General features: G+C 38.0%; 1 protein-coding gene across 2 annotated transcripts; it reads right to left on the bottom strand.

The window, feature by feature from the left end:
- Nucleotides 1-568: 568 nt before the first annotated feature.
- DNAJC15 (DnaJ heat shock protein family (Hsp40) member C15) lies at nt 569-25,726 on the bottom strand. Of its 2 annotated transcripts, XR_013339476.2 has the most exons (7): nt 25,608-25,726; nt 19,162-19,213; nt 17,700-17,773; nt 10,695-10,771; nt 8,774-8,844; nt 6,342-6,463; nt 569-5,687 (listed from the first exon to the last, which is right to left on the bottom strand). XR_013339476.2 is itself a non-coding variant. In XM_021530832.3 (6 exons), exons 1-6 carry the CDS (start codon nt 25,707-25,709, stop codon nt 5,617-5,619), a joined length of 447 nt encoding a protein of 148 aa, XP_021386507.2. In that variant the 5' UTR covers nt 25,710-25,726; the 3' UTR covers nt 569-5,616. The 2 variants fall into 2 exon arrangements, 1 of the variants encoding a protein (XP_021386507.2); XM_021530832.3 differs by lacking the exon at nt 6,342-6,463.
- Between the last annotated feature and the right edge of the window lie 1,361 nt (nt 25,727-27,087).

The raw sequence follows: 27,087 nt of genomic DNA, 5'->3' as shown, positions 1-27,087 counted from the left end.
GAGTGGTTCACAACATTTGGCATCATTGGTAAACTTCATGAGAGAGAGCTTAGTCTCCTTCTTCAGGTCACTGACAAGTCTGTTGAACAGGAAATGACCCAGGACAAAACAGCCTTTCCACAGAGTAAGCCCCTTAACCACTTCCATCTGCTCCCAGTCATGCCAACAACTTCTAATCTATTGAGTTCTTCACTAGAATTTTGTTTATGCTTCTTTCATTGTATTACAGAATCACAGAATGGTTTAGGTTGAAAGGGACATTAAAGATGCTCTAGTCCAACCCCCCTGCCATGGTGTAGGTCTGGTTCCACTAGACCAGGTTGCTCAGGCCCCAATCTAGCCTGGCCTTGAACCATTCCAGGGATGGGGGATCCACAACTACTCTCAACAACCTCAGTGCCTCACTACCCTCACAGTGAAGAAGTTCTTCCTAATGTTGTATTACTCAAATTGTATTCACTGGAACGTTTAGGACCTCTGCTATTCTTTGCAACACAAACTGTTCACTCATCTGCCAGATGTAAGGAACACCCAAGTTGCCCAGAAAAAATACAACAGTCAGGAGAAATCACTGTATTCAGAACCATGCTTTATGTAATATTTACATCATACAGTAATTTTGGAGAACTTTGCCACTATTTAAAACTGCAGCTTATTAGATGCAATATTTGCTGTATTAAAAAAAAAAAAAATCCAGCTAATGAACCTCAACTTGTATAAGCTAGCATATAAATAAGGAAATTGCAATAGCACAGTAGAGTTGTCTTAATGTCACAAGAAGCTGTAGAGCAATTACTCTGGTACATAACTACCTCTTGAAAAATCTTAAGAATGGTAATCTGATTATGTTACCATTGTAAAAATTATATTTCTCAGATTCTAAGTATAGTTTTGCAATTTCCTAATAATAAAGGAAGTAGGCGTATTGCTAACTAGGCTGACAATTCAAGTAGTCACGAGTATCCATGCTTCATTGACCACTGACAATCACTAAGACATCAAATGATGATCTAGAATTCCCTCCTTCCTACTCAATGCCCCCAGAGTAAAATACAAAAGCATATTTTATATGTAGCTTAAATTTTCATAATTTGCAAACAGAAAATTTTACTTGAGCAACATCCCGAAAAGTTGTCATATTTTATTTTTGCCTCATTTTAAAAAGTTGGGTACAAGGATCTTAGGCAAATACATTATGATGACAGAAGAACGCTATTTCTTTGGAAGACTCATAACTACATTGTATGTATACCAATGCAACAATGAGAATAAACTCAATAAAATGCAAAAACTGGAGACATTTGGGTGGTGTGTATTGGTTGTTTTTTTTTTTAAAAATTGATTCCTATTTATGCACTTAATTAAATTAAGACCTCTAATTTACTTTGGCATTATTTCTGATATCTTAATCTGATTTGGAAAATTTAGTAAACAAAAAAAAAAAAATCAAGAAAAGTATTCTTTTCTAAAAGCATGCCCCAGTACAGATGCAAAATTCCACACAGGATCCAGAAAAGCTCTGTGTGTGTGTATAAACACGTGTGTGTTTATACATACCTGTACATACAACCTATTAATTGAGAGCAATTGCTGGAATGGCAAAGTTCAGAAGTGCCAAGATTGTGCTGGTGATGATCTAAATTCATTAATATGGCTTTGCAATCTACACACAAAAAACTGTTGCTTATGACCCACGGAAAACATTCGTTTTGTCATAATTCAATTAAAAATTTAGAAACGTTTAGCTGACCACTTAGTGCCAGTCTACTGTGCTGCTTGCCAAAGTCAGACTAGCATACAGATGCTCATAGAAGAGTCAGAATTAAAGGAAAAAACCTAAGGACCAACCAGTAGGAAGTGAGTCTCCCAAGAAGTCACTACCTCAGCTGGTGAATTTCTTCAAGTTGTTTTGGCATCGTTTCAGTTTGAAGCTGACCTGAGCTCAGTACTCAGACCCAGGAATCTCGCAGGCTTTATGAGCCTTATATTTTGCAGCAAGGCACAGCTGCAGCAAGAAACAGAGGAAGTGCAGTCACCTCCTCAGCCCAACTTCATCACCAGTCTCACCTGAATAGCAGGTCAGATATTGTGATTTTCACACCCAGGCTGATGAGGCACCCTACAACCACAGATTGCAGATCAGGCTTTTTAGGGAACTGAAGACACCAGACACCCAATCTGTTGGTTTAAGGAGGAGAAAGGTGTTGAACTGAGCAAAGACCTTGCAGTAAGAAAGTTATTTTACACCGATACAGAAGCAAAAATCCAAGCACACAGGACAATAAACTGCCTTTAAAATTACCTAGAAGATCAGGCAAAGGTTTTGTGAACTGTGTCTAAATTTAATCCCAGTCCCATCCTAAATCAGGAAAAATTGCAAGTGGCACTCATGCAAAGGCAGATAAGCAGATTCCACTGGGTGTTTCTGTAGACCTATCTCTAACTCTGCTATATGAAAGGTAAAGAATGAAATATTGGGTAAAACTTCCACAGACTAAGAGCAAAAACCAGGCAGAGAAGCAAGTCCCGCTTCATTAAATAAACTGGGAATCACCCACAGCAATGCCATATAAATGCACTCAGTCCTGCCTGACTTCTGAAGCTGTGGAGGATATCTGGGACTGGTTATCATCCAAGTAGAAAAACACCTGGGAATTCCCTAGCTAAGAAGTTACAGATTAACATTTTCTGAACATTAAAGCAACACATGAAAAATGAGTCTGCTTGTACTACAGATGGACAGAAATTGCACCAGAATAAATCAACCTCTGAGCACTTTTCTTACACAAAAACACCCATTTGACAAGTAAAGAAAATAGTCTCAAGAGGCTGAATATTTTTAAGATTAAATTACCAGGCTATGTTTTAAAGAATAGTAGCATCCTGCTCTTCCTAGCTCAGTTGAGCATCAATCCAGGTGCTGTTTTGCAAGGCAGTATCCAAAGACATTCCTCAGCCTGCCATGTTGACTATCAGCAACAACAAATCGAGCAGCACTTCCATGATTTGCCTTTCCCTGTCCTGTATTCATCCTTCTAAACATCACTTAGTAGGTAAAGCAAGCTATGCAGGTGAACAGACAAGAAAAAATATGCTATCGTATGTGTGATGCTCTCACAATTTCTCCTCATTAGCTTCATTCATTTTACAACATTTTCCAGAGACAGGATGAGCCAGTTAATCTGCTGAATTTTTTAATTTGTTAATTTATCAAATTTGTTAAGCAGTCAACAGTCTGCTCTGAAGAAAAAAAAAAGGGAGAAAGAAGAATCAGAATTTGTTTTTATTTTATTTTGTTAAGGACAATCTCATAACTGAAAGGCAGAAAAAAGTGTTTTGTCCAAAATAATCAGATATAAATAATTATATCAGGAAGGAAATTATCAAAAATAGAATCTCACAGAAAAAACAAACCCTCTACTTCATACAAAGACATGGGAAGATCATTTTTAAGAACAGAACAAGAAGTCATCTTTAATGTATTTGTTTTAACTGATACTTCAGAACAGCTCTCTGCAACACATTTTACTCAGGAAAAACAAGGTAGCTACATGAAAGCAACAGCTAGCCAGTTCAAAATCATTAAGCAGAATGTTTTCACCACCTACCATTCACATCAATTTTGATTTTGCACAATGATTCGTATCACTTACAGATTCCACTTCAGAAAATTAGGATCACCACCATATCACTTATCTCCTCCTAACATGAAAACTGTAATGGTGCTATTTTTTGCCAATACAGACTGATACACCAGTGAAAAGAATGACTAACCCTAAATATGCATTAATTGATGGCTACTCCTTTAACAATAACCAGTTAAAGCTACTGCATAGGAATACACTATTTTAATTCAAGATTCAAGCATTAGAGCACTAGTTATATGATGCAACTGTAGTACTTGTATAGCGTATGCCATTCCTAGACAGGTTTCTCCCAGCAGTCTTTTTGCTTTACCCAGTGAAATTCTGCCGTAAGTCTTGCCAATCTAATTTCAACAAAGTCCCTAAATTACTTAGAATTTTTATTCTCTTTTAGGGTCAACTTAAAATTTTTCATGTCCCTTTAATGGAAGTAAAGGAATTGTAACAAAGCGTAAGGAACCTGATTAAAAAAATTGCACTTTTTCTTCCTTTCAAGGAAAAATCTACATAATCTGAACATCCACCACTGGATGAACTACAAATGCATGTTCTGGTAAATCAATAATTAAAGCATCCAACCTCATAGCAACTGCTCTTAGCCACTTACCTCTGGCTAAATAACCTAGAAAAAGGAGTATCTAAATTTTATATTTGTAGCATTTCAGTAAGCTGTTTGTTGTACCTCTAATGATAGAGTTTGAATGGACACCAGGGGTTTTTCAGTCTTGCACTGAATGCACTAGACTGTCTGTGCTTTGGTGATTTAATTCAACTTAGTGGTAGCAATCTGCAGCAGCTAAGTGCCTCAGGTAGCACCTACCCTGAGCTGTCAATCAAAACTTGTTCCCTCTAAAGTCTGGGATCCATTACTTCAGGACTCCCCAAAGTCAGTACTAGATTTCTAGGAAGCTTTCTAAAGAGGGAGGTATGTATGCTCTGGGATATGAAGCCTAATGCAGAAATGTGAGCATTACTGAAGAACTAACCCAGGAAGTGTTCCTGGAGCCATGTGCAAAGCAGGTACTCCTGTTTGTTCCCTGCTGTATCAGTGCTACACCAGACTCACATGACTCAGCTAACCTAGAGAGGCAGCAGCCTGGAATATCCATCTAAACCATGCCACATGGACCTACCTTCTTCAATCCCACTGCCATGAAAACCCTTGCAAAAAACCCTATGTTTACCCCAACTGCTAGAGATTAAACATACTCTGTGACTTGAAGTAAAAGCATATTTAAATAATAACCTGACAATTTCAGAGATCCTTTTAATATACAAAAGAAGTAACCAAATCCAAGAATCCTCCTTCATAGCTCCAAGCCCCAAAAACACACCTAGTGGAAGCTGCTGTCTGTAGTCCCATCAGTAATTTTGTCCTGTGCTGTAGCTCTCAAATTGCGCCCATGAACAAACCCCACTATTTCACAAATGAACAGACTGAAGCGTAAGGTGGTGCTGAAAACTTGCCAAATGGGGTCTGTCATATTTCCTGTGACTCAATGCACTGTCAGAGATTTTATGGTGGCCCTAAAGATAGGGTTGTTTCTTCATTAGTAAAGAAACAACCCTTTATTAAAGACTGTTTTTAAATTTTTATTTCAAAAGATCCAAAATACAACAGAAGAAAAATAAGGTACTTCTCAAAAAACCAGTGAAAAAAACTTTCTCACGCTTGTAAGGGATTATAATTCAGTAAGAATACACTAAAATTGGGACAGAATCATAGAACATCTTGATTTGGAAGGAACCCCTAAGGATCATCACTCCAACTCCCTGCTCCTTGCAGGGGCATAACTGCATGTAACTTTACATAACTGTAAAAGATTTCAGTTTGCTTTTAAATAATCTTAACATTTTAATTATGACAATAAATATGAACAATCAGTGTTAAGAAACTGTGCAGAACAAGCAGACATGAAAGTTATTGCACAATGTATCTGCTGAATCTCCTATGAGGCCAAGGCTTCAGGTTTCAGTTTTTGGCACTGGATTCCAACACGTCTTTTGCTTCATTTATTTTTGTTGCTAAGTAAGGTGATCCACCTGAGAAGAGAAAGGCAAAAAGAATACTGTTTACTCATTAGTATTAAGTACCAAACTACCTCACTTACAGCATCCCTTTATTACTCACTTTTATTAGCTCTTTCCTACACAGATCCTTTTGATACAAATGACATTGATAAGAAGTAAACTAATGGATAAGGAAACATGAGAAATGTAATTAAAACTGAAATCACTGTGGAATAACACAGAACAACTTGTCTCAGAGAGAAGACTGAAATCTGAAATCAGTTTATATCCTGTGATTTAGATCTGCATTGGGATGCTACTGCTAACCTATGCAAGGTCAGCTGTCCTGAACATTCACTCAAACCTAACAGCAATTACTTCCACCCATACTAAAACCTGAGAGATAAAAATTTAAAATAACTTTGACAAAGAATTACTGTGCAAGCATCTCCTGTGTGAGATGCCCAGAGTTACCAGCCAGAAACCATCACATTAAAGCTATCTAAACATGGTGCGCCTTCTAATTCCTAGTGCTGAACACTGCCATTGCTCTACACTCCATCTAACGACCTGGTTACAGTTCAGCAGCCTTTTTTTGTCTGGGTTTTTTGCACTCTCCCCTCGAGTGCCAACCATCTGCTCACAGTCACCAAAAACAGCACTGCAAGGTCTCTATCAGTAACTTACCACTCACTATAATACACCCATATTTTTATGTGAAAATGTGATTCCAGCAGTACTGTGCACTGCATAGTCTTTTCCAAAGCATTTGTTCAACCTTATTTTTTTCATTCACCATTTGCTTCATTCTATTAAACAGAAAAAACAATGGTAGAAGAAACATGCAGACCTAGTTGTAGACACATACAAATAAAAAGGTGAGGATTGCTTAAAGACTTCTTTAGGTCATTGCTGCAGGAATCCAAATCAGTATAAAGTAATTTCACAGTGTAGTAGAACAACCAGGGAAAAAAAAACCAAAATTAAGTTCTTTTCCATGGTTTGTTCTTGTTTGAGTGTTTTAGTTCTAATAAGTAAGCCACACTGGAGGAAAGTGAGGCAGGGCAAGGGATGCGTAATGAATTGGCTATTGAAAAAAGAATTTATATTTTCTTTTTTAAAATCAAGTAGCTTTGTAGCAAGGAATAGGATTACTACATTGCTTCTTTCACAGAGTAGATAAGAGGATCAAACAAACAGTAAAGACCAAAACCTGCATTTAACAATGTATCCCAAGTAATTTTTAAATGTGCATTGATTTTCTACATGTCTAGAATACAGCATCTTAAAGTAAATTCAAATCTGTTGGAAGTGTTTTCACTACATTTACATCCTTAAGTGCCATATTAATTTTGTAGCCCTCCAATGAGAGGAAATTCAATCTCATGATTCCCTAAGTGTTTGTTTATAATTAAGGTAAGTCCAAAAGGTTTTTCTCTGCCTTTTTTTTTCTGTGAGGAAATGCTCTTTCATAAATTTGCAACTGATAGCTTAACAATGTATCAATATAAAAACACTTTAAAACTGAACTGTAAAGATTAATAAGCAACTATTTCAGTAGTACTTTCTGGGGATGTTTCTATGCAGATTTCTATGTCTTTCTTATTTATTTCTAATATTTCTCTCTCCAACAGTTTGGATCTCAGAACATATAACTTAACATGTAACTTAAAATCTGCAATCACTGCTCTTTCTTCTATCAACTCCAGGTGGTAAAATATTATTTTAAAATTACATTATACCATTGAATATTATTTTTAAATGAACATCTGTGCTACCCACAGCCAGAAGTGATCTATACACAAGCAAACAAGACTCTCTGTGATGCCACATGTTCAAGATTACTCCAGGCCCTCAGTCTGCAGCTGAAAATATTAAGGTTTTTTTCTACAGCCATGCCAGAAGAGCTTCAGGGGCATTGAGAAGCACAAATCCCTACAACTGGTGCTACCACTGAGAAAACACTCTCTGTCTCACTATCACACAGGAGGGCTCACTACATCCATCCGAGCCTACACTGTGCCCAGCTGCAGGGACATTAAAACTCTAAGAGTGTAGCATTAAAGTCTTTGTTAGGGTCGTTAGGATCTTCCTAACAGGTAGCATTTCTTCACATACACTCAATATCCACACGGAGAGTCACAATTCTCTCTGGCTCACATGTCCACATACTGCTACAACAAACTTAGAAGTTCATTATTAATAAAACTACCTAATAGGGACTCTGAGACTTTTGACCACTGTAATATATTAGAAATGAAGAAGACAATTTCCTTTCTAGGTCTGTGCAACTTATACATTAAAAAAGAGTAAAAAATGAAAGTTTGAAATCAAACGAGCAGGACAGCTTTTAAACTAAATTGAGGGATGAAGAGAGAAAAGCATCAACTAAACACTTCCCATGGCCAGTGGACACACTTTTTCCTTTTCTTAAAATGGGGTGCTGGTAGGGAGCCTGTAATTCTGTCAAAAAGATATAAAAACCCTCTGATTTCCCCTTTTGACTTCTGAAATACAGTGCAACTCTTCACCATCTGTTATTTTAAAGCAGAGACAGCAACGAACATATGGGCTTTCTTTCTCAACCAGCTGTAGTGTAGTTAAAGTTATAATAATAGTCTTTCTCTAAGATAAATTTACATTAAAAACCCGGCCAGTAAAGCAACAGTGCCCAGCTTTACATTATTTCCAAGTAAATTCCATAAAGTTTGAAATTCATCTATGATGTACTTAGTAACTGCAAAACATTTCCCCACTGAAAATTACTTTCATGCATGCAACTGGTCCATCACAGTTCAAAACAGGAATTTTAGTTTAATGTAAAATTTTTATAGCTTATTTTTCCTTACTTTTCAAGAAGCTTTTGCGAAGTGTGGAAAACTGGTCCCTGAGCTCATAGTCTTAACTGAAGCAGCACAAGTACAGAAAGAAACTTTAAATAAAAATGAGTAAAACCAGTTCATAAAGCTCAGTTTATCTGAGAGGACACACAGAAGCTCAAGTCAATAAACAACAAATGTTTGCACTTGATGTGGTTATTTACACAGTCAGAAAACTTAAAGGATCTCATTTAAGCCTCTTCCTTTCCAGTCCTAGTTAAGAAAAGTAAAATTACTTACCTTTATCAGGATGATTCAAAATCATGATTTTCCTATGCGCTGTTCTGATTTTGTCCTTGCCAGCAGACGGACTGCAAAAAGAAATTGAAGCGCTTACAAGAAATGCCACAGAGCACTCAGGCTAAAAATTAACAGTTTATGCTGGCTTCAAAAATAATTGAAACTTGAGATTTTCACCATCTTGTGGACAAACATAAAACTGCATCTTTGAGGAAGCAACAACAACAAAGGCATGTAAGGCAAAGAGAATGACATTTTTCAAAAGCTTGTATATATGACACATACAAGTATCTTTCAGGTTTTTGTAGAATGTAATATATCCACTCATTTCAAATAAAAAATTTGAGGAGGGAAAGAATAGGATAGCCCCAGCAGTTCTAGGGTATATCTGGTTAGTTATTCTAGCATTAAATGCAGAAAACACAATTTTTTCTCCAAGAAAATAAATATCTTTATGACCAGTGACAAAACAACAAATATTTAATATTATCACATTTTGTTCTACTGTAAATATTTTTATAGCAGCCATAAATATTTTTTCTTTCTGCTGAGGCCTGAAAATAATGCGTGTATGTGTTAGTTTTGAAAAGCTGCTCAACATGTTATATTCAGGAACACATTGATTTACAGGTGCTACCTACATAATATTGTTTACTTGAATGACATACATAAAATATGTATTTGGCCTAAATTAAATACAAAATATGTACCTTACCATACTTATGGATGCAGTATGTCAACACAGTAAAACTCTTGTACGCAAAAGGACATTTTGAATGGTTCAGTTTTTTATAATTTGTTAGTATGCAGAAACGAATCAGTGTTTTCCACTTCAGGTGACTTCTTAATCAGTGATGATTCAATTAATTAATCTTTCTGTAGATACAGCTTGAATGCAAGGTATCAGCCCAACTAAATTACTGAGGTAAACAACCTCTCTAATTATTATTCTGTCACAGTGAAATTAGGGTATGTTGCAAAAATAGTTCACAGAACTGCATAAGAAAAGAATACTTCAATTGAACAGAAAGTAACCTAGAAAGTAAGAAACAGAGGGTGAAAGGTCTTGGATTATATAGATACAAAACCAAAATGATTTATCACACAACTACAAATATATATATATATAACAATCATCTATATTTTGATTTTTAAAGCTGTTTTTAATACTAAAAAGGAAAACTGTTATACCAAATTTAGAATGTCAGATGGCCAAACCTTAGCTGAGGAAAAGTGGCAATTGTGTATTACAGAAGATCATGCAGGTCTGCTCATGGAAGCAACTGTGAAAACAGGGGTTTACTTCAAATTTACTATGAGATATTGTTTATCCCACAATGGGCTCTAAAGATTCTTTATCACTAGGAAAAAAATTATGTATTGCTAAAACCACATTTTCCTTGACTTGTAATCTGACTCACAGCAACATCATGCTGCCTTCTAACATCGCCCACTGGCCAAGGAGTCTATCACTGTGGTGGGAACAGCTGACACATGCTGGAGGGCAGGGCTGACATTCAGAGGCAACGCAATAGACTGCAGGAAGGGGCTGACGGGAACCCTCCACAAAATTCCACAAGGATGGGTGCAGAGCCTGGTACTTGGGATGAAGTCTCCCTTGCAATGCTAGAGGCTGGGAGATGCCTGGGTGGCTCTGCTGAAGGGACCCAGAGCACAGCAAGAACAAGTCTCCACTGCAGTATGTGACCATGCCTTCAATCCAAACAAAAGTCACATTTTTTCTGAGCACGTTATTGTTTGCTTTTTAGTTTAAGCAGAGTACTAGAATAATTTCTAAGCCATTAGAAGTCTTTTACAAAAAAAGTTATGGTTTTGGCAAGAGTATTCCACATTCTTGCAACATGCATCTGCTTAATTCAATACTTGTTGAAATAAAAACATATTGATGCAACACACCTACCTTACACCTAAAATAAGACTTGCTTCTCGCCTACTCATTTTCTGTTCAAATCCTCCTTTATAGTATGATGAAAGACTCTAAAAAGAAGAAAGGAAAAAAAAAGCAATAATTAGTTCATGTACAAGGTGCCAGGAACTAAACTGCAGTTATATGACCTCATTCACAGCATTAGATTAATCTATAATTTATTTCGAGAGCATGGAATGACTGGAAATCAGATAATATGAAAGGACTTCTCCTGAGTGATAACACATACAAAAAACAACTTAAAAAAACCTACCTATATTTTCACAATCTTCTACTGTTAATAAGAGATATTAATAGCTACAACCATTAAAATCCTGCCTTCAGGAAAAAAGTCCAGAATCAAAGTACATACAAGCACAGGATAGTACAGTGCATGCGCTGGGGAGGGCATGGGAGGGAAAGGAGGATAATTGTTGAAACCATCATTGGTATCACCACAATGATAAATGCCAGAAGTGACAATACTTTGGCATCCATGGATGTTAGGGACAATCACTCCAGATATTTCTACCCAACAAGTTGATAAAAAACCCCAGCAGAAATAATATCAGTTTTGATGTAAAGGAATGTTACTTCAAAAAAGTGGATAATGAGTTCTTTGAAGGAATCCTGAGAAAGAAACAAGAAAAAAAAAAAAAAGAAAAATAATAAACAAGAAAAACAAACAGAAGGAAAGAAGAAAAAAATGAAGGCTTAGAATCAAGCCACAACCTCTATTTCAGTAAACCACGGAGTAGAAGAACACTGGAAAATACTGAAGCATATAGGGAAATCCTAAGCCTTTACATCCTTCCTTCAAAACCAATGACTGACAACTACTAGACACAGGATTTGGGGTGAATTTTTTTAAACTCATTGTCATATGAAACTTCATCCACTCTTTAAAGAAGGGAAGAAAAAACAGTGGGAAAAGAACATTAAAAAGGAGATGGAGATGAGAGCAGATCATTACAGTTATTGTCGTAGAGAATGGGTTGAAAGTATATTTGTCAACCATAAATCTATTTGAAATTACAAAAAAAAAAAACAAACCTATGAAACCAACACTGATGGTTAGCGGTATTCACAATGTGAATGTTTCTTTAAGTCCCAGAGGTAGCAGATGTAGCTCCAAGCCTTGGGAAACTGGCACACAGAAATAACTCAACAAGACCAAAGTCTTTTCCTCAATGCAAAACCTATCAACTGGGGGAAAATAAGCTTCTTTTGTTGCTATCAAAGAGAAGTCTGGCCTGAGAGCTGAGACTATTTTTAAGTATTCCCTTTACCCCCAAGTAAAATGTGCCTGGCCCTTGAAAAAACACTCTTCTCACTAAATAAAGCCATTCATATTCAGTGAGAATTTTGCCTTATGTCTACACAAGCTCTCTTATATAATTTCAAAACCATTATATAGCATTTAAAGGGCTCTGTCTATGATATTTAAGCAAAGCCTTTAAGCTTAGAGAGATACTCACCCAAAAGCATGGTTCAGAAATACTTCACCTATTGCTACCATAAAGTCACATGCAACCACAGAAGAGATTTTTTTAATGTGATGTTATGGTCCAAAATGAATTTTATCTTACATCTTCCCATCCCAAATGTCCATGAACAAAGTAACCACTACTGTAACACTACTGGTATCAAAGCTGAAAGAACTGTGGACATGCCATGCCAGCAATGAGAATCTGTGGAGGAGCCACTTCTGTAACTACAGGGTAACACAAACCAGGTCTGGAATAGCGCACATGGACATGACAGGTTAGAGGGTGCAACACTAAGGGAACACACAGGGCTTCTCTGAAGGGAAATGTCAATAATTTAATGGCCAACAGGTAACACCCTTGAAGAGCAGAGAAATTTGCAACAATGCCAACAATTACTACAAGCAAAAGAGAAAAGCAGACTTTAATGTTCTCTGAAAGTTTTTCCAGAAACATTTGCTCCCAAAGCAGTCTAGGTGCAGATGGCTTCCTGAATTCTTCTCTGCTCTTCAACTTTGACATACAACTCTAATGCAGAACACTAGCTTGCTATTTGAATTTAACACAGCTTGTCTCTGTTCTTGGTAGATTTCATCTAAAACACTGTTTAAAATGAGAGACCGGGGAGGGATAGCTCCAAGTTTACATTCAGAAATATTTTTTCATGTTTTTAAAGCCTACTTCCTTGACACTGTTCTAACCTTAGGAAGCCTCAGTTCACCTCCAAGAGGAATGAAAAAAGAAATTCGGTAGCCTGTGTCCTTTCACACACAAACAGTTAGTTGAATTGGTCTCCACAAAAAAATATTTTCTTCTCATGAGTCAAGGATGTAGAAACAATAATCTATTTTCAAATTAAGATCTCCATCCTAAGCAGAATTTAAAGCAAAAGGAAATGACACATAAAAGCATTTTTCCTGTTGGTTAGAAAAAAAGAGCAAAAAACACTGAGACTTCATTTTAGGCAACATGTAGGGAAATTTCTAGTCCCCTAATGAAAGCACTTTTGCATGCTACTCATACTAAAATATTTTTTCCTAGTTGTAAATTCTAAGTAATGGCTGGAAAGATATTTTTCTGTTATAAGAACTCCTTGATGAGCAGGCAGTTCTACACATTTGATTATTTATTAGCTCCAGAGATGGCAAAGTAAATTTTGTACTGGAAAAATAATTGAAATGAGCTTTTCATTCCTTTGTACTAACTGGGGGAAGGGGAAGAGGTATAATTTAATTTACTTTAATTCCTTGCACACTATTACTGTTTAGCAATTTATGTAAGTCCTCCTTTTTGGAGGACTAAATGTTATTAATAGGTTTGGGGCATAGGGAAGGACAGAAAATGGCTGCACTTGCTTTGCAAACTATTGCAAATCTATTCAATCTTGCAAATCTTCACAAAAGGAACCAGGTAAGAAAATCCAATGCATAAGGACCATGACATCTTCAAGACACTTTTTCTTTCATAGTACAGAGAAAGCATAATCACTGTTTCCATACCAGTTTAAAGAGTGAAAACACCAAAACTGAGACTATAAACTACATTACACGGAGTAGTGAATTTTTCTGAAAACTGTATGTTGCTGTTCCAGGACCAATACAGTCCTCCACCAAAAAGGGAACAAACATCAGAAGAAAAAAAAAAAAAAAAACAAACAAAAACCCAAACTATAACCATAAACTATTAGAAGCTGTGATATAATACACAATTTTGCTAATACCACTTTAACTTCCTTAACTTTAGTTAGAAAAGAAATCTTATAAAATGGACTGCATTATTCTCTGGAAACTTTGTTTTCAATTAAGGACAAGAGAGATGGTTGTTACCCTCACCTCTCAATTCAGAATTCCACGAGTCTGAGCAGAATCAGGGAATAAGGGAAATACAGTGAGAAAACCTAATGATGTGCTACAGAAGATATAATTTTCTTATGGAACACAGAGTTTCATGACTGTGACATTTGAGTATTTTGGTAGTTCATTTGGCCTATAACTTCTGTTTCTGTCCTCAGTATCTTCTATCTGTCTGTCTTTCAATCCTCAATGTCATTGATGCCACAAAGAAAGCTAATGAATGCTACTGAAATACTTGCTTCTTTATTTCAAACATTAAGGAAATATTCATAGTATAACTAATGACATTAATTCTGAGGAAGAAAAGCCAAATGACTACTTAGAGCCATACACCTTCTAGTGGCAACACTCTTCTCACTACACACAGAAACAGAAGTGTCACTGACACCAGTGACAGAACTCCTGAAAACTACTAAACTACTAGAAAACCATTTCTGTGGGAGCAAGCATAGAGTCTATCACAGCCAACCACAGTGCCACAGGTGACAGAGAATCAGCCCCTGCTGAAGGAACCTTCTCCTGACTCAGTTTCCTGATAAATCGTACTAAGAAAACCCTGCATCCGTCCTGCCAGCTCTAAGACATTCCAGAAAATCTTTTTGGCCATTAGGGACTCAGAATTGTTTGCATTTTGAAAACTAATGGGCGCTTTTGATTGTTTTTGTCATTTTGTATTGATTCAGTCTATCCTCCAGAGAAGCTTTCTATGTAATATCCAAACGGGGAGTTGCGGGGATCCTGGGAGGCATTCCCTGGGTTGGGGAGACATGCCATAGAGAAGAAATGACAATGCTTCCTCAGGTGTCTTTCTCAACTGTAAGAAAGATGGTAGAAAACTTCAAAACTGAATTACAGAAGCATTTACAAATACATATTCTTAAATATGAAGTAACTGTCTTAAATGAGACGTAAAAATTCAGAATAAAACTTTTACTTGCCTCTGCTTACTATTACTGGCTAAAAGATGAGTGCAGTTGTTGACTGTACATGTTATCTATTTACATAAGTAAACAGGAAGTGTAAAATCCTCAAGATACAGCAAGCAGCATTTTGAATGATCACTTCATAATTGCTCAGCTTGACCTTCCCCAAGTCATTTATTAGTGAGCAGACAGAAAGAATAAACAGCATCTGTAGTACCTTGTGTGATTGGGAGGGACCAACATCAGCTGTGATTTCTACTGCAAACAGAGCAGGACTCATTGTAAATGGAGGAGGAAGAGTGGGGGATTACAGCAGGAGGTAGCTAGCTTTTTAACAGTCAGCTGTTCACAGACTCTCAAGAAAAAGAAGACCACGAGGGACTAAGTTTCATTCTAGAAAGCTAGAATAAGCACTGAAAATTATAGTGACCAAGTTAGGTGCCTTCACCATAGAAACCCAGCAAAGTAACACTGAGCCCAGACATTGAAGGTCACGAGATGTTTTTTTTCAGTAAGCAGGTAGGTACTGCTAGGTAACCTTTGTCACAGTGTGAAGGACAATAAGCTGCCAAGAAACCTGATTAAAGTGCTAATTCACAAATTATACTCAGCAGCTTCATATTCCACAAAGTCAAGTAAAACTACTAAACTAAGCAGTCTGGAGAACAAGCACTTATATAGGGCCTTTGCATTTAATCTTTTCTCTATTGTTTCAAAGAAAATAATCCATTGCTAAGGAGAGAAGAAAAAAAAATAAAACCACAACCTGGGAAAGCAGTAGCTGTAGAGTAGTTAAAATTAAATAATCTTGGCTAAGAATTATACAAGGATATTCAATTTGGACCATGGTTGTAGAAGAAAAGTATTATCACTATCCTCACACAAATATAAAGCCAGCAAATATACATAGTAAATGGCAAACAGGAAGAGTTTTTACTGTCTCTTACACTGAAAACTTGTACTTTCAAGCTCAGAAATAGAATAGCAGAAGAGATACCCTACTGGAAATCAAGACACAATTCTGGGCAGAAAGGCAGGATGTGAAAGCAGACAGAGGATACTGCTCCAGGGACTAGGAACACTTAGAATGCAGAAGCTCCTGGTTTGCTCTTTATGGTTGTTCTTGAATTCTGCAGGACTCAAAGTCACTGTGGTAAAAATGAGATAGGTCTGTAATGAGCTTGGCTCAGTCAGTATTGAGGGGTGCAGTTTCCTAGGAACAGACACCTCTCCATGCAGTAGCATGTCACATTTGAATGTGTTAAAGAGTCACTGCATGCTTTCTTATGTGAATGTATCTGAATTTAGATTCTCCAGCCTATATCTACAAATGGATAGAAAAAGAATGGCTGGAGTAAAACTGCTAGGGAGGGAGAGAGGAAGGGTGAAGACTGAAGCACTCCATACTCTGAAGCCACATGTACTGCTAGCTACATCTACCAAGTCTGCAAGTCAGCCTGTATCTGTATCATGTGAAAGCAATTTAATTCACAGTACCTAAAGTCCCCTCTGTTGTTTTGGCAGGCAATATGGGAATATCTCAAAAGGTTTTTTTTGAAATAGGAAAAAAAAATTGAGAGTGGTCTCACAACAGCAATGCAATAAGAGCGACAGAGAGCAAAGAAAAGTTTTCCAGGAGCACTGTTTCTGGCTGAAACACATAGCAAGCAAACACAAATGTGGACCAGCCCCAAGAGGATAGTTGACTCTCCTACCCAGGAAGCTTGCCTTGATCAAGCTTGCACCTTCAGCACAGGAACACCAAGCACAGACGGCAGATGAATTTGGACCACAGTGTCTGTCTAGACAGGCTCTGTGCTCCAATTGGCCTAACATTAATAGGAACAATACCGCGTTTTTTAAAAATCTACCTTTAGTATATTTTTCAGGAAATAATAATCTGCAACTACTCCCTGAACATGCTCACCCATCAGCATCATGAAGGGAATAGCATTCTTTTGCTGTGGGTAACTGTACACAGACTCTGAAGGAACACACTGCTACAAGCAGACGTCTATCTCACTGGGAATCACTTTAAACAAACAGGAATAGAACACATGTATTTATTTACCAGAGGAAAACATAGCTACTGAAGCAGTAAGTAAACGCTCTCAAATATTCCCTGCATATGTATCCCATACAATACTCTAGTTCTTGATTTTTTTTACCTTATTATTGTATTTTTTAACCAGTAGAGCAAAACCAAAGAAAAAAATCTGGTTAAAAGTTCAATTAGCTGGGGAAAAAGAAAACGACAACTTGTATGTTAACCAGCACACAAGCTCTCCCATCTCCGTGGCAACCCATCCTAGAAGTTCATCAATTTCTCTTCTTGATTTTTAACATTGTATCTAAAAGACTAAATTCTTTCACTTTTAACTGCTGGAAATGAAACTGCATGTCATCGCTTTGCAATATTTCAGAATTAGTGACTTTCTCACAGTGTACTCGAACAATTTATCTTTACACTTACTAGTAAAGGGTTCCAAAACAAAGAACATCAGTAGAAAAAACTGCAACTTTTTATCAAACTCATAAACATCTTCTGATACAGCTTTATCCATAGGGATTTAAAATATAGAAGACAACATGCCAGAACTTACACAGCAGGGAGCAGCCCTACCCCAGGAAAAAAATTATCCCTGGCACTTTACTGTATTTAACAAAAAATGTCTCCTTTCTGAGCACTTGAAATACAAAATCATAAATTTAGCATAAAGTAGTATCTAAACTTACAGAAGTTGAAATCTTCTTTGCTGCTTCTGTAATTGCCTGCTCCAATGGTTTCCAAGCACGGAAAGCGTAACGACCTAAAAAAGATGGAGATTAAATCAAATATTCACTAAAATCCACAAAAACACCCCACAAACAAGCTCCAAGTTATGTTCATCAGTTTACAGTGGAAAGAATTTTGTTTTAAAAAAACCACAAACTATTGGGAAAGGGAGAAGTATTTTAGTATCTAAAAACCTAGTCATGGACTGCAAAGACCCATTGTGTGTACTCACTATTTAACTCACTAAATAAAGAGATTTAAATACATCTCAATATGATAAATTAAGATACCTGCCTTGTGAACTTTAAGAAAAAGGGTGGTTTGAAACATTAGCTTTGGGTATACATTATTTATTAAATACTCTTCAAAGGTTATGTCTTCAAAAAAAGAAATCCATGTACTACACATTTCTTGCTGTGATGGTGTATGCTTAATTACACACCTTGTAAATACTGCATTTTTAATTTCATTAGAAAAAGACAATCTTCTGGGATTCAGAGCCATTCAACTCCCCACTAGCACTGAGTGTCTACAGCCAGGAAAGACTAGAGGGATTCTTGTAAGGCTGTGTTCCCAGAAGAACAAAGCAGGTCTATCAACACCAGAATCAAGATTTATGCCATGTTACTGGAGGATTTTCCATGTACATCCTATCTCCCCAGATATTGTTTTAACTATTCTTTAGCAATGTAACTTAATATTACACACAATGGAAAAACTATTTATAAAATGTGGCTCTGCTTCATTCAAATAGCATCTCGCATTCATTCTTACAACACATATCATGTCTAAGTTCTAGCGATCTAAGCCTGTGCCTATGGTAACACAGAAGTCAATACCACATTAGAGGATCTCTGTTGAAATGTGATGTACCATTACCTAACCCTCTTCCTAATGCTTTGTGTTAACCATTATTTAATGTTAAACTCATGCCTTGTCTTCAAACTAGAACATATTTCTCAGAATAACAAACAGTCTAGATGCAAAGAGTTCAGGTAATAAAAAATGTAGTATGAAAATAGTATGATAAATCACTAGTCACTAAAACCTTTTATTTTACTCTTTTCAATTTGCTGAGCATCACCTTCACATCAGAGCATCTTGTTGCACTCTTCTATACTAAAGGGCCTCTACATTGCAATATGTTATTAAGTAAATAAACTTTCACCTTTCATTTTGCAGACAAAAAGCAGATGGAGCATTTTAGCTGCTGTCCATGAGATTACATTCTCCTGCCTTCTCCAAATATTTTAAAAAGAATTTTGGGAATTTATGACTTTGAAGGAACATGAACTATAGGTGGACACAATTTTCCATAGTACTCTCAAGCAACCTTTCCACTTTCCACTATTTATATTCATAAAAGCTTCATTAACCCTTTTGGAAGCTGCAGCTCACAAAGTGAGACTTCCTTTACCTTACCTGCAAATGCAACAGTTGCAACACCAAGTCCGAGTGCTATCATAGTCCTGGCCTAAAGCAGAGAAACAGGAATCAGAATAATATGTGAATTCTAATTTGATATATACTCACCGTTTCCTTTAACAAGGAGTATTTCTGATGTCTGATGTGGACATTTCATTTATAACTTAAGAAAGCTATGAAAGTAAGTTCTGTATTCCATAGGCTACATTAGATTTTATAATTCAGTCCCATTAACCCACACCAATGCATCAGGTTTAACTTGAACTACCCACTAGCAAATCAGTGAACACACACTGACATCAGCTCAAGGTATGCACTGATAAAAACACAAGGCACATAACTATACAGGATTACTCGAAATTACTTGTGCAGACTAGTTCAACACAGTACATAACAAAGTATCAGTTTACTACAAAAACATGAAAAACTAACTCAAAACTCCCATATCAGGTGTACGTATTTTCCTACACAGCACTTGAAAAAGTCAGGCTCCTCAAGAAGAATAAGAAGTATTCCTGTGTTGATCAAGAAGCTGATAAAAAGTATGAAGTAAACCTTGACGAAAGGACTGCCTTCTCACAACTAACGTGAGAATTCAGCAAGGGTAACAAGCTCTCCACTTCTGAAAAGCCTCCATGCAATCTTTGAAACAAAGGAAATAGTAATATGTGGTATTACCTCTCTTATCATATGACAGTTCAATAATACCTTGAATTTCCCCTCGGGAAACCTGAGAAATCAGATTAGGTCTATCTTGAATTCAAAACATAATGACAGTGAAAATGCTTTTATCACCAGACTGTCTCCTCTATATATGACTTACTTCCACAATTATCCCATAACTGGTTTATACATTTTATACAAGCAATTCTGACAAAAGGACTTAAAGCTCCAACTTCAATGTGAATGCCACAGTAACAGGATCTGGAACCCAGATGCCTTTACCATTACGATTTCCGGGGCTAAAATACTTTGTTTTCGATTGTACCCAACCTCATTTCTAGACTGTGGGAGCAGGGGAAGAGTTCGGAAATACTGTTTTCAAAGCCTTCCTAGAGCTGGCTTAGTAGGACCTAGATGATGGGTTGGCAACTTGCCCAGAAACAGGCAGCTGTACAAGATGCAGGCGCGGCCCTCATGCCCAGTGGCTCCTACAGCTTTGGCTCTGAAGGTGAGAGGCTGCGACTGCAGCACTGAGCTCAGGACAGAAGTCCCAGCCTCCTCTGAGGTCACCAGTAGAAGCAGCTGTATTCCTCTGGATCTAGCATCCGAATGCTGCAGATTTTAACTAAGCACCTACCTCCCCCCTACCTGAGGAGGAATTATTGCCTTAGATATTTGCCGGTATATTACATCTTAGTAATCTAACTCTTCCATTTCAGTGTAGTCTTCACTCTCAATATTAGCATTCATTTCTGAATGTAAAAATAATGTAGTAGCTTTATGTTCGTTGTTCCTTTCAGTTCCACAAAATTTCCTCTCATCTTTTTCTCGAGAAAAAGTTTAAGCATGTTATTTTAGATGGTAGATAACGTAAAATTGTGAAGCATACAGTTAATCTCCTCACTAAAATAATTTTCCTTTCTTCTCACAAATCAGTTTTCCCAGACTCTCAATATTCAAACATTCAAAAAAATTCCTTCACTTAGACACGAACCACAAACAGCCACCTTACTGGAAATATCCTAACCCTATAGGAATTCTATATTATTCTGCCTTGTGGTTTGCGACCATGGATTAATATTCAGGAGTTTCCTTGACTTATTCAGACTGACAGCAAGAATCTTTTACTAAGTGGTTACAGTCAATTAAGAGCTCAAGAATGTGTGAAATAGATCACACCAGCAAAAAAAAAATATTAACCTTTGATTGTCCAAATTAAGTTATATGTGCTTTGCCACCAAAAAGGTGGTTTAAGTCAGCAGTTTACAAGACATGCAGGCTTCAACAAGGCATTAGCAGCAGACACCTCATCACAGGCAAGACCAAGTACAGAGACCAGAATAATAAATAATACCAGGATTCTGTCAGTTCAGTGCAGAAGTAGCCTAAGTGTTTTTGCACAGTTATCTGGGAGAACAACACAGAGACACCTGAAGGCCTTTGACAGAGTTGGCCATGTCTGCTGGAATGCGTTAGTCCAATCCTCAGTGGTGAGCACCAGCTGTCCAATCTCAGTGGAAAGCTACTGCTGCCAGGAGTACAGCAGGTAAAAACAAACCATGGCAGAAGCCCTTGAACAGGAGCAGGATGCAGGATCAAGGGGAAAATAAAGACAAGACACAAAACTTGGTAGAAGTGGAACAAAACTCAAGCCAGAGAGGCATGAAAGACTGTCCACACATTTAAGTGAGGTACAGGCACCAGAAAATCTGAGAAATACTGGCTTATGGTAACTCGCCTTATTTGCATTATGAGCACGTTAGAGAAAAGTCACTTGCCACATATTAACAAAGAAGTGATAACTTGACACACCAAAGCATCTTGAATGTTTGTTAAGGTGTGAATGTGAATCCACATGTGATAAAAACAGAATTTGGATCAGTGTGAGATTGCAAGTTTGTCTTTTTCTTGACATGGACTGTCATAAAAGCAGTGGCTACTTCAAGTACTAACCAGTTCTTCAAGTCCAACCTGACTTCCTTTTCCATGCTCTCTCAACTCAGTTGAATATTTAAAAGAATCAGTCAAGGTTAGCCTGGTGCTTTGAAATGGAAAGTCCAAAGCTTTAATTAAATGCACTCCTTTCACGTCAATATTAAATGAAAGAAACTCGCTCTCTATGGAAGGCAGCAGTTCATTTACAGCATGCTAATACAACTATATTTTTGTCTCCTACTGCTTGAAATTGCATTTCATAAGGGATAAATAAATAAATACATACACACTGACTTTCAATTATGACAGAATTGACCTTCCCCCCCTCCAAAAATGCAGTTAAGAAACTTCCAAGATGTGGATTTTTAAATGAAATCATTATGTTAAGATCCAAGAGGGAAACTTAAAGAAATAAAATATTAAAAACTAACATCTGTCCCTTTCTTTATTCAATGAATCAGCTCCCAAAGGTTAGTCATCAACCCCATGCTATTCTGCTGATTTCAGTATTTTCATTTAACTATGTAATTCAGTCTTCAGTAACAAACCCTGCCAAAGGAAACTAATGAAAGTTATGCTAAATCTGTAAAACCTGAATTTTCTTAATCCTTTTCAGAAATTAGTATAAGAAAACATAAGCATTAGAAAGGCAACTGCAAGACCTGATTTACCTAAGCATTTGGCATACAAAAGAGCATAAAGCATATTAATTAACACACAATATGTTAGAAAGCAGAGAATTTCTGCCTATTCCTTTATTTAATTCTCCAGTAGCCTTAATTTTTTTAGCAGAAGAAGCAGGGTAAGATTATATTTTTGCAAATCCCCAATCCATGGTGCCCTTCTAACTTAAACATATTCAAAAATAAAATTACATATGGAGTTCTTAGCATTAGAGCTTCTTCTATGAAGTAGAAAAAAGTTAAATTTATAAACAAAAGGCAAATTTCAAATGCATAATTTTAAAACTTCAGCACAACACTCTTATATCTGACAATGGGCTGCAGATGCTAATGGTTTCCAAATGTTAAAACCTATCTGCCTGCATATGATTTGGATTTTATACCGGTTCTTCTACTACAACAAGTGGAACAACCCTGCTCAGTCCAACGAAAAATATTTTGCTCTCCTCACTACTGAATTTCACACACACAGCAGGAGTCCTACAGTCTTTCACCTCAGAAAACTACTGTGAGCAGAACAGAATAAAAAGCAGAGAGAAAACAATAATTCGTTTTCATGTGCTGAATGTCATTTTGCAATTAATCCATGCTTAATCATGGACCAGCAAAATAGGAAGTAGGTACCTACATTCAACTAAAAACACAAGTATAAGTTGCTTAGCTAAAAATTTTAAGATTTGGTTTGTTTGTTGTGGGTTTTTTTTTAGTTCTGTACACTGCTAAGTTGGATACAAAAGTATATTAACTAAGTGTAAAAAAATATTTCTGAAAATAGATATTCCCTTAAATAAAAATTCTTGACTGGAAATACAAATGATGGTTTGGTATGGAAGATAGAATAAAGCTTCTATTCCTCTGAAGAGCAGCTACAGCTTGTTGGAATACCACTCTAGAGCAAACCACCTTACTAACACTATATGGAGGCAAAACCATTGTGAAGTGGGATTATATTATAAACTCTACGCAACTGATTTGATTTTATAACCTAGTATTCTCCCTCTAGTCTTAACATTCCTATGAAATTTATTTTGTTTTCCAACAGTGAAGTAATTTCAGCTAGATGCTGTTCTCCATACTGACACGATTCTCAAGTCATTTTGTGTCCTTTACAGCAACCTTTCAGTTTGTAAATAAAGCTATGACTACAGTTCTGGATGGTTCTTCATAGGAAATTAAACCAAAGCAAGATTCACTCATAGAAGAATTACCATAAGGTATCCAAATCAATCTTCCTGAGCATGTACTAATTCACGAGGGCTCCTCTGGGTGATCTTTGACAACAGATTCCTCGTGCTTCCACCGCTGCTCTTCCATTGCTCCAAATGCTTTTGTAAAACAACTACAAGAGTAAATGTGACCATGACTTTCAGCAAATACCCTGGACTAAGGAATTAATTCCAATAGAAAACTGCAGACATCCAGATTTCCATACTCTAAAGACCAACCTCGGCCTTCCGGACCTCAGTAAGAACGTGACAATACTCACAACAACAAAGCAAGCCATGCTAACTCCAAATGCAACTTTTATCCCACATGGCTAAGAAGGCCCAAACACTCAACAAAATTCTAGGAATTCCCTGCCAGCATTCCACAGGGAGAATGGCCATGACAATAAGGAGTTTCAGAGCCAGCTTCTTTAGATTACGCACTTGTTGTTAAATACACAGAAGACTCTTCTGTGGGAAAAAAAAGTCCTAGACTGTAGTAACAATGAATAAATAACTTGTAGAACTGTGATTTTTAAAACTGGGTTTTAAAAAAATAAATGCAGGCTCCTACAACAGTTTTTTTACAACTTGTTTTAAAAAAAGTAGAAATATTGTAGAGACAATTTCACACACACAATTAAGTTAGGCAAGACTTTTAAGCCATTTAAAAAATGTGAAAACTTCACCATCTGGGGCTTTAAGCCATGTGTTTTTTCCAATTCTCTTTCCAATGGGAGCTCACTGCTCCCTGAACTAGTCGAAGTGACAGGAATGAAGAAGTGGGATAAAGTTCCAGCATCCTTTCCTCTACAGCACAATACAGCACAGGAAACTCTGCCTCCACCCAGCCTTTCCCACATCACAAACTTCCAGATGAGAATTACTTTTCTGAAACAGAACTCTACAAAACCTTCAACACTCAAACCTGCCTGTGGTAGTAACATTTGCACACAGTGGGTGAAAATGTGTCAGGTATCACTTTTTCACAGCAGGAACAAAAATTTTGGTCTTGTTTGTGCGTGCTGGGGCTGAAGCATTCCCATGTACCCTGCTGTGAAATCCCAGCAGATAAGGGACTAATGTGTATGTTCCAAACACCCATTGGCTGTGGAGCCAGGCAAGGATTCTCAGTAGTGACAGAAAGAACTGCTGGGAATAACCAAGAATCATGGATATTAGCACATGGTGGGAAAGACAAGATGTGGCTGGAGAAGGGGTTCATGCGGAGGCAGGGCAGCGCTTTTCCTTGTTCCAGTTCCTGGGGGTAAACACAGCACAGGACAGTGCAAGGATGAGGCCAGGAAGTGGGCACAGACTGGGGGGGGGGGGGGTTCAAGACTACCAAAGACCGCCCCCACCCCCAAGCCCTCCAGCCCGTTTCCAGAATTGCGCAGAAAGCGAGAATCCTGTTTCTCGGCAGAGAAAACCTATCCATAAATAAGTATCCCCAGGCACCACCAGGATGCTGGACCGAGGCTGGAACCAGGACTGATGATCGCCTTTATTTTCTCTCTTTTTCTCTCCCTTTTCCTCTCTTTCTTTTTCTCTTTCTATTCTCCTTTACTCTCTTCCCTTTCACCCTGCGCCTGTACCCAAAACCCGCTGCCGTGTCCTTACACAGCAGGTCAGCGCCAACACTTCCACGCCAACCGCGTAACGCGCTAAGAAACTTTCCGATCGTCGACCTTCCTCCAGGGGAGGAGCCTCTGTCTCCCCCCGGGCCCACGAGCACTTTCGGAGCCGGCTGCACCCTCCCCTCACGGGCGGGAGCCGCACCCGCGGCACCGGCCGAGGTCCCTCTGCCCCCCGCCCGGAGGGGAGCGCAGAACGCCCGGCCCCCGCCCCGCCCCCGCCCCGCTCACACACGTCGCCCCTCACGCGTGTGAAGGCTCGGGGTGCGGACGGGGCACGGCGGCCTCAGGGCCCCGCGGTGGGGGTCCCGCCATGCGCTCACCAGCCCCCGGTCCAGCTCGGCTTGGCCCTTGCCGGCGCCCGTAGGGGCCCGGGCGTACTCGGCGTAGCGCAGGCCCTCGGAGGAGGCCGCGGCGCCCTCCATGATGGCGCGGGCAGAGCGAACACTACGGGTCGGCCGGAGGGACAAACAGCGCGGCAGGACGAAGCGCCTCCCCGCGCGGCCAAGGCAGGCGCGCCGCAAGCCGGGAGAAGCGGGAAACGGAGCGATGGGGATATCAGCGCGGACAGCAGGGATAATCATCAGCCCATTAGCAAATAGGGTCAGCAGGGGGAAAAACAGTCGGGCCGCACGGAAATTATTTGTGCCCATCTTCAAAATACAGGATTCTTGAAAGGAGAGGACGGGGGTGATATATGTAAAGTGTGAAAAATGCATATTTTATGATTGGCTTTTCGCAAATGTTACAGTGAATATTTTATGTGTAGTGTTAGGAAGTTATGCTGTATTAATTCTCTTAGGTAGCTTGTTAAATGTAGTTTTAGGTTACAGCATCGCGTTAAAGTAGAAACTCTGCGATACAGGATTTGTTACAAGCTCAAGCAGGAAGATGAGATAATCAAGAAACTCTTCATACAGAGATGTCAGCAAAAGGGGCCCATAAAAAGTTCCTGCCTCCTTATCAGAAAAGACAGTCTTCCACCTTCTCTCAGTCTCCGTGGAACCACCAGGATTAAGGAGAAGTTGACAAAAACCAGAAAAGTTCTTAATGTGCAAGGAATTTATGCATCATGTATGAGATATATGAAGATGCAACAAGCTATTGCTTTTAAGGTTATTCCTTTGTTCACAAGGCATGCTTTTCATGACTTAGTGTCTGAGAACATCCAGACGTCTGTAATTCCTTGCTTTTTATTGTCTTGTAATTGTCCTAACTCTAAATTTTATTACTCTAATTGTATTACTATTTTTATAATAATTTTATTATTATTAAACTTTTAAAAATTTTAAAAACCAAGTGATTGGCATTTTTCTCAAAAGGAAAGGAAAAGCATAATTAATCTGGGAAGAAACCCGCTAAAAGCACACTTTAAAATGTATATGCTTGCTTGCACCTCAGTAAATTCTGTATGTGTTTCACTGTGTTTCTAATTTGATTCCCTGCAAGTGCTGCCAGTCTGGATTGTAGTTCACCCTTCTGGAAGGGCTTCTCTGTCGCCCTTCGTTCCACACCACGATCAGTAAAGCGCTCAGCTCTGTATCCATACAGCAGGGAAGCAGCTCTTCCCTTGTGCTGCTTTTCCTTCCCTCCTGCTTGGTAGGGCTGGCCATGGAATTGGATCATTTGCGGTTGCTAAGCGGTGTGACTGGACAAAAAGAATTACTCTCCTTACTTCCTATTTCAAACGACGATTGCTCTTCTGAGCATCTCTTAAGTATCTTTTTTCAAGTACGGTAGAGGTGAGCTGGCCACATACAGCATTTCATTAACCTTAGAAAGACATATAAATTTAATTTTCTA

This window comes from Lonchura striata, chromosome 1, assembly GCF_050655825.1.
Source record: "Lonchura striata isolate lonStrDom1 chromosome 1, ASM5065582v1, whole genome shotgun sequence".
NCBI lineage: Eukaryota > Metazoa > Chordata > Aves > Passeriformes > Estrildidae > Lonchura > Lonchura striata.
The sequence above is the reverse complement of the archived record's forward strand: the minus strand, read 5'-3'. Positions and strand labels throughout refer to the sequence as shown.